At 39.0% G+C, this 8027-nt stretch overlaps 1 protein-coding gene across 1 annotated transcript in view; it reads left to right on the top strand.

Annotated features, from left to right (window-relative positions):
- The window catches only part of RHEB (Ras homolog, mTORC1 binding), a 41361-nt gene that overhangs the window by 25577 nt on the left and 7757 nt on the right, over window positions 1–8027 (top strand). Inside the window, exons 3-6 of the mRNA XM_009644104.2 lie at window positions 292–359; window positions 3553–3635; window positions 7797–7853; window positions 7954–8001. Coding sequence (XP_009642399.1) covers window positions 292–359; window positions 3553–3635; window positions 7797–7853; window positions 7954–8001 — 256 coding nt within the window. The remainder of the gene's footprint in view (window positions 1–291; window positions 360–3552; window positions 3636–7796; window positions 7854–7953; window positions 8002–8027) is intronic.

The raw sequence follows: 8027 nt of genomic DNA, 5'->3' as shown, positions 1-8027 counted from the left end.
GAGTGAAAAGGCTTTTTACATGCATTTCTAAGTAAGTAAAGGAGAAGCTGCTGCATCCAGTGTGAGAATCTTCTGAAATTTGAAATTTTGAAGTAAATTTCTGAGTTTTGTTGTCTGTAATATGCTAGTTAAGGGTATACCCACCCGATCTAGCCTTCTACTGCTATTGTAAAGCCTGTAACTGAAGTACTATTTCTTAGTGCCTTGGCTGATGGTGGCATAGATGAGTGACTTCTCATCCCTTCCATGTTTATATTTCTGAAATGTGTGTGTATTTCTTATTTGTTCCAGCTTTTACAAAACTGATCACAGTAAATGGACAAGAATATCATCTTCAGCTGGTTGATACTGCTGGCCAAGTAAGTTACCCTTCTTTCTTTGAAACCTTCTTCAGACTTAAGACAAGTATGCATACTCCTGTAGAGCTTAAGTTGGTACCAACCATGTGCTCAAAGCTGAAGTTTAACATAAATGATTCTGCCATGTCATTTAGCCACCAAAGAGCAATGTTTCTGTAGTGTTTATTTAAACAGTTTTGTTGGGGGTTGGGGTTTTTTTGGGGGGGTGGGTTTGTTTGGGTTTTTTCTGCTGTCTATTGGATGTATGCCTAAAACAGTGAAGAAGGAACTGCCTTAACTCCGATGTACCAAAAAGTTCTTGCGTAGCTTGCTTGGTATTTATGGACTAAATTAGCGGTCTTGCTTTAGATGGAAAATGTCATTTCAGTAAATCATGGAGTTTTTCATGACTTCTTGTGATTTGTGTGCTCTAGCTACACCGCTGTGACTTACATCCATGAAGCAGTCATGGGGAGTAGACAGAAATACGTCTAGGTCCTACTTACCAGGCTACCAATAAACTACTGCAGTTTGTTTACATTTTTAAGTGATGATTTGTGCATGCTTCTGAGCTTCATGTAATGACGGGGAGCGCAGGAGGAGACAGGGAACACGTGTCCTGTGGCATGGTCAGTAGCTTCATGGAGTACAGGCGTTCATTATATAGTGCTGCTTGGCTGAACTTGCAGTGCACGTTCCCATGCACGGGAGTGTGCCATCTTTTTGAAAGACTATATTAAAAAAGGAGGGGGAGGGAAAAACTGGGGGGGAGAAAGGGGGACCAAACCAGACAACAGGCTGTTAAACCCCTGTATTTTTATCTTAAACTTTTTATTGCTTACATTTTCTTGTCTTCTGTAAGTTCTGATACTATGCCTTTGGTTTTTTTGCAAACTATGAGTAGTGTTAAACAATCTTAGTGTTGTCAGATATGCTGCCAGTTGTTAAGACTTTAAAGCTGCGGGACACTTGCTCATAGCTGGGACACTGTTCAGAAGGGTTGTAACCTTCTTGGTATGTTTGATCTCTTTCTTTGAAGAGAACTACATGACTTAAGAATAACCATGCTGTATTTATATGGTCTCAGCTTGTGGTGCTAATCAGCAGCACTATATCCACTTAACATCTGTCAGAGATGTCTAAAGTGATTACAAACACAATACTGGTGACACGGGCTGGGGCAGGAGTGCTTGATGGGGAATATTCTGCAGAGGAGAGCAGGATGGAGATGGGCAGGCTGCGAAGTGTGAGCAGCAGAGTGAGCTCCATAGGTTTCACTTTGTGCCAATGCAAGTGTGCTTGCCCTACATCTCCAGCTGTAGCGTAGTGTTAAAAGCAAAATTTCCCTTTGAGGAAGAAATGACCACCTGGGAGGGCAGTGTAACTTCCCTGGTAACGTACTTCTATTGCCAAGGCTTATTTTGAGGGTTGATTTAATGTTGTACGGTATTGTAAAACCAAAAGAACTTCTTCCCCAGCCTGTGGTTATTTTCAGATTTGATTCTTCCTATGAATGACTTGAACTTTGAGTTCTGGGTTAGAGGGGAGAGATGATGTTGGGTTATGGAAGGTGTGGCTTGAACAGATTTCTTTCTCAAGTCTGTCTTGCTTAATGATCCATAGGGAGTCCTTGTGTATACAGTATAGCAAGGATTATATTGTAGATTTATTATATACCTGAAAACTTGGCTATGACTTGAAAAGTTATAATCACTTGGCAGAGTTCTTAATTTGAGCCACAAGTTCCAGGAAGCATAGCAGCTTCTCTTCCTTCTCCTAACAAGCTAAAAATTTTAAGTAATGAATTAGAAACAGTTGAGCTTATGGCACTTACTTTTCTTGGTAGTCCTTTTCTATCCCATGCCTCTACCTTTCGTGGTTATCTATTCAGATTTGCATAGTTCAGTTCAACAGTTTTGGTGCAGGGTCACAGAAGCGGTGTGCAAAAGGAAATCTTACCTAACACCAAATTCCAGCTGGAGCAATCCTGAGAAATTCTGGGTAAAGTCAAACAACTCCAGAGTTGCACTTTCACCTGTTTTACATGCAAACTAGGTCAGATCCCTTCTGTATTGACTTTGGGATTACGTGGCCAACTGAAGTGGCAGTTTGGCATTTCAGCGAAGATGGGGGAGGGCTGCCCTCAGTGTGTAGCAATAAAGGCAAATAAGGGCATCTTTTGTCAAGTGTTATTCTTTCAAACTGTTTTTGGCTGAATCTGTGAAATTGATTTATAAGGGGGTTTTCCTCATTTGCCAGTTTGATTCATTTGGGCTGCCTAGATTTAAGCTGTGTGGTTGCACTGCTCCATCTGTTCAGTCATGACAATGTACAGAGAGGTTATGTGATCTTAAACTAAAATTAACGTCTTAAGAAGCATAGATGTAAAAATTTGAGAACTTGTACGTTGAGAAGTATGGCTCTTGTCAAAATGGAAATGTTTCCTGGGAACATCTGTTAGAACGATTTAGATTTTTAACATGGGGTTCATGGTATTTGTGTTGCATTTCCTGCAATATGTAAGTGTTTCATTTACCTGTTTGGTCAGTTCCTTTTCTACAGAGGTAATAAATTCAGTGATGAATTTTCTGTTGGTTTGTGGCTTTTTTTTTTTAATTAAACACTTGTCATTATATTATAAACTTCTAGTTGTCATACAGCAACTAATAACTATATTTCTTGCATCTACAGTTGATAAGCATTAGTTAGTTGGTAAGCCACAGTTGCTCTCTTCCTAACAGACCCCGTAGGTAATTTAATGTGATCAGTGTCATTTGAAATTACAAACTGCTAGATCCTGTCATCAGCTGTGGAAATTAGGAGTATGAAATGTATCGCTAGCAAGATAAGAGATGTAATTGCTAATTAGTGGTAGGACAGAGTAGATGTTTTGTACTAATGCAAACTGATAATTAAGCAGCATAAGAGGATTGGGAATAGCTTTAGCTGATCCTTAGTCTTAGAGGGAATAAACCAAAAAATATGTAGATTAAATTTTAGAGTACACAGGCTGACTCAGCTTTCTATTAATTTGCTAAAGATTCCACATCTGGCATTATGATGGAAAAAAATGTAATTCTGAAAGTACTACCTATACAATGTGGTCCTGCACCTCGTGTCTTACAAATAGACCAACTTAACCACTGGTGATCTGCTAGCATCAAGTTCTGAACTGTGACAGTAAGTAATTTTAAATGCAATATTCCTTTTACAGGATGAATACTCCATATTTCCTCAGACGTACTCCATAGACATCAATGGCTACATTCTTGTTTATTCAGTCACGTCAATAAAAAGGTAATAAAATCTGTTGTGTTCTCCTGTTTCAGGTATTAACCAGATGTATTCTGGGTTCAGGTTCTACCCCTGCTGTATTTTCTTTACATGTGGTTAATTCATTGAATATCTCTCTCTCTCAGAAGTATAATGGAAATAAAAATTAATGGGTTTTCAGAAATTTCCCCTCAGATCCAAATGTCACAGATACTTTACAGACTAACCTGCAAGGTACCATGTAAGAAACAAGCCCATGCTGAACGACATTGTTTTGAGGTGTAACTGAAAGTACATAGAAAGATTTCAAGAATAAGTAGAGTTCATTGCTCTAGCATCAGATACAAAGGTGGACATAAATATGAACCAAAAGGGCACTGTTCACGTGAAGTACCCAGTTAGTTGCTAGATTGGTCCCTCAGCCTTGTAGCTCGTTACAGTACTGAGAGATGACTTTTGGCCTGTAGACTCCCTCTTGCCATGCTGCAGCAAGTATGTTATTTGAAAAATTTCCCAGAGTTATCTGCTTTGTCCTTGCTGTTGTCCTCATGTCAGAATGGACTGCAGCCGGAGTCCATCATAGCTGGAGTCATTTACTTGCAAGAAGCATCTCCGCCTTTGTCAGGTTTTGTCAGCTTCCCTTATTTTGTCCCTTCGACTGGGTCATCTTGCTTTGTTTAAATACTGGTCATTCTTGAATAGATCTCAATTTTCTAGTATTGTACAGCATCTTTGTTATGACAGCCGATATAATCCTATTTTCAAAAATTTTTGTTTGAGTAAAATGATTAAGACCGTAGGCCTTTCACTCTCTTCAAGTAGAAGAGAAGTTGATCCTTCCTTTCTACTTCCAAGGAGGCTGATGTGCTTTTTACAAGTGCTGAAGCATTCTATGTCTTTTCCTCTGAAGCAGACAAAACTGGTCATCTCAAGTGCTCTTTAGTACACCGTCATAAAATACAGTTGAAACAACTTGCCTGTTGGCTCTTCCGTGCTTCTCAAAGAAAGGATGCAGTCTGGCTATACGTTTCCATTGCTTGCAAGGTCTTTAGTGTTGAACAGGTTTTGGCAGTTCTTCATTCTTGGTTTTCGTCTTTAGTTCTGAAGTAGCAAAGGGCAGGCACATGTGATCTGGAGGAGATGCAATAGATGTTAGGCTTTCATGTGTGTCGAGAGATACTAAGCTACCTAACTCCTTTTTTAATCCGAGCTTCATTATCAGTGATGAATAACTTCTATGAAATAGGAATCGGTATTGTCAGCCCTAAGCAGACAATCCTCCCCTTCTAAAGTGAAGAGAAAAATGTTCATTGATAAGTGGTACCGTGAGGACAAAAATGTCTTTGACTAGAATCAGCATAGATCCTTGGAGGCTTCCGCAGCTTGCGCAGTTCCTGGTTGGCAGCTAAAGGACGTGCTCTTTTTCAGCTACTCCAGTTGTTGCCTCATCATGTCTTGAGCTTTGCAGCCCAGAGAAAGAAATTAAAATCTTTTCTGTGGTATCATTCAATCAGTTAAAATAGAAACCAAATTATGGTGAAAATAGTAACAGAACAAGGTCTGTTGAGGCTGTAGGTAGATAGTATTTTCATCAGTATTTTAGTCTTGATCTGTCTATTCCACGTTTTTTCTTTCTTCCTTTAAATTTCAAAGTATCAGTGATTTTTGTCTTGTTCAGTTCCTTATGTGCTGTATCAAGACAGTGTTAGGTGATTAGGAAAGATCTTCCACAGTGCTCTGGTAGCTTAGATGACTTGCCCAGGCAATCAAATTACAGCCACCATCTGTCTTGACTTCTGTCCAAGTGTGTATATTGATCTGAGTATTGATCCAGCAGGGGTGAGAGCTTTGACAGCAAACTTAATAGAAATGCCTTTTTAAAATTATCATCTTCCCTGCTAACTTCCAGCGGGAAGTTTAAATGAGAGTAGAGTAAAATCGAATGCCCTAACTTTTCATATTCAGCTTAATTAAATTCCAATTTTGTATCTTGGTAGGTTCCATGATTTCATGTAACATACTTATCTGACAGCTAGTAACTTTTTTTTTTGGTTGTATTTCACACATTGAGCTGTTTGCTCTGAACCTATTTGCTTATCACAACTGGAAATGACCTCTTACGGTCTCCAGATCTCTTGCTGTTTCACGACTTGATTTGATGATGCTCTTTTTGGGTTGGTCAATATCTGTCTTTAACCTCTGCCCCTGCTCCTTCTAGCCTTATTAATTTGGAAAGCTTTCTAGAACATTAGATTGATCTGGTCAAGCCAATTTCATTCTTGGCATTCTTAGCAACTTGTTTCTGTGTCAGAATTGCATGTAAGTTTAAATAGCACTTCTCTTTTGGTTTCCACCTTGATCTATTAACAAAGATCAGCTGTTTATTCTTAGTCTTTCGACTAAAAATGGAGCTTGTGAACTATACTAGATAAGCAGATACACAGAACTGGGAAACGAAGAGCCCAAGTTTAACAAGAATGCTTTGCAGCATCGTGCACTGGAACCTCAGGTGAGGGCTTGCCGGGGTGCTGTGCCGTGGCATGGCTTTTTCTAGCTGTGCTGGGAACAGCAGGCCTAATAGTGGAAAGGAAACAGTGATTGTATTGTGTTAGTGATTCAGTTACCCTGTGGCTAGCATGCTAGATCTTTCCTGTTGCTTCAGACTGAGAAACAGTTTTGTGGTCTAGCAGAATTTTTTTTTTTTTTGTAGTATGTTTATTCCTCTTTCAGTTTGCAGGGTCACCTAGTTCTGTATGTAGCAATGCCTCTCAACTTTGTCCCAACCAACCTCTATTTAACTCTTTTTAAAGTAATTATAAGAATGAAAGTCCAAGACAAGTTCTCAAGACCAGAATTTCACTAACACCTTTTCAGCATAAGCTCTTTGTAACCCTACAGTCCTTTCATTGATTCCACATTTTTATGTAATCTGTACTCTACCGTACTTGAGTTACTAATAGTAGGTTGTGCCAGACTAAGTCATGCTTTTGTTTGCAAAGAACTCATTTTCTTGATAGGATATACTAAAATTATTGGCTGAACCTGGAGAAGTATTGTTTGAGGCTCTACTCAGTCTCAAAAATTATTGCTGAAGTCAGACAAAATGACCTACTTGACAGAAAATCCTTTTTAAATACCGTAGCGTTTATTGTTCCAGAAGTGAGAAGGTTTAATGATTCAAATAGCTTGAACAGTGTTTTTCGGCACCACCTCTGAGAGCTCTGAGTTGGAAGTGTGTTTGAGTGCTGCTCTATTTTTGAGAGGTTCAATTCTAATTAAAATGCAGTGCAAGTCAAGCACTGCCTGTGGCTAACAACCTTGGAAGCTGGAAAAGTTTCGGTCACTTTTTTTGTTGTATAGTTGTGTGTCTTGCCTGTGAACCTGTGCCTCTCTTAAAACAAATTGAATTGTGCACTTCATGTACGAGCATTTTTTCCATAGTGTAATTAGAGGAGCACACCACCTGCTCTTCAACCCCATTTATAGCTTGTTCTCAAAAGTACTAAATGTCAAATGCAGTGGATTTTGTTAGTGAGGTTTTTGGCTTCTTGGTATTTCACAGTACTGCTTCTTATCTCCGGTCATCCAACCTTCACGTACATGGTAGGTGAACGGACAACATGTATTTGAATAACCACTGTTTCTATACCATCTTGCAATTTACTCACTTTCCACAGAAAATGAGAATTTAGGCTTCTTTTGGCTTTCACATAAATAAAAGAATTCTAGACAAACTAAGTGTTCTCAAAAAATAATGTATTTTTTTCAAGATGGAGTGTGCTTAACTAAATACTTCTTCATTGAAACTGCTTTAATTTGACATGCTCATCCAGAGTTGTTGGACTGTAGCAGTTAAATATCTTACTGCAGATACGCACCAGATGGGAGGTGGGAGGGGCCTTTAGTAATCCTCTGTTAGATGCATCAGTCCTGGGTACCGTTATTTATTTCTGCAAGTATCATAACCGGGGAGGCTATAATGGCAGGCATAGGCAAGTCTTTGCTGCTTCTAGGACCATTTTGTCTGTTGTACACAAATTGGTAAGGCTTTCGGCATCTTTGTAGTTTGCCACTATACATAAAGTTTTAAACACAGCAACCTGCATATGCATTTACTTGCTTGTGTATTGGGTATTAAGGATAAACATTGGAGTGCATGTGTGACTTCATCCCTTTATTTTGCAGTTTTGAAGTGATAAAAGTTATCCATGGCAAGTTATTGGATATGGTGGGAAAAGTCCAGTAAGTAGTGACACTTTCATCTCATTTCATTGCAGGCATGTTACTAGTACTTTGTTCAGTATACTATAACTGTTCTGAAGTTCTGAACTTTCTTTCACAGAATACCCATTATGCTGGTTGGAAATAAAAAAGACCTGCATATGGAACGGTATGTGAGCTCCAGTATGTGTGACA

This window comes from Egretta garzetta, unplaced genomic scaffold (assembly GCF_000687185.1).
Source record: "Egretta garzetta isolate BGI_Z169 unplaced genomic scaffold, ASM68718v1 scaffold117, whole genome shotgun sequence".
Lineage (NCBI taxonomy): Eukaryota > Metazoa > Chordata > Aves > Pelecaniformes > Ardeidae > Egretta > Egretta garzetta.
Note: the sequence above shows the minus strand (reverse complement) of the source record. Positions and strands in the feature narration are given on the sequence as shown.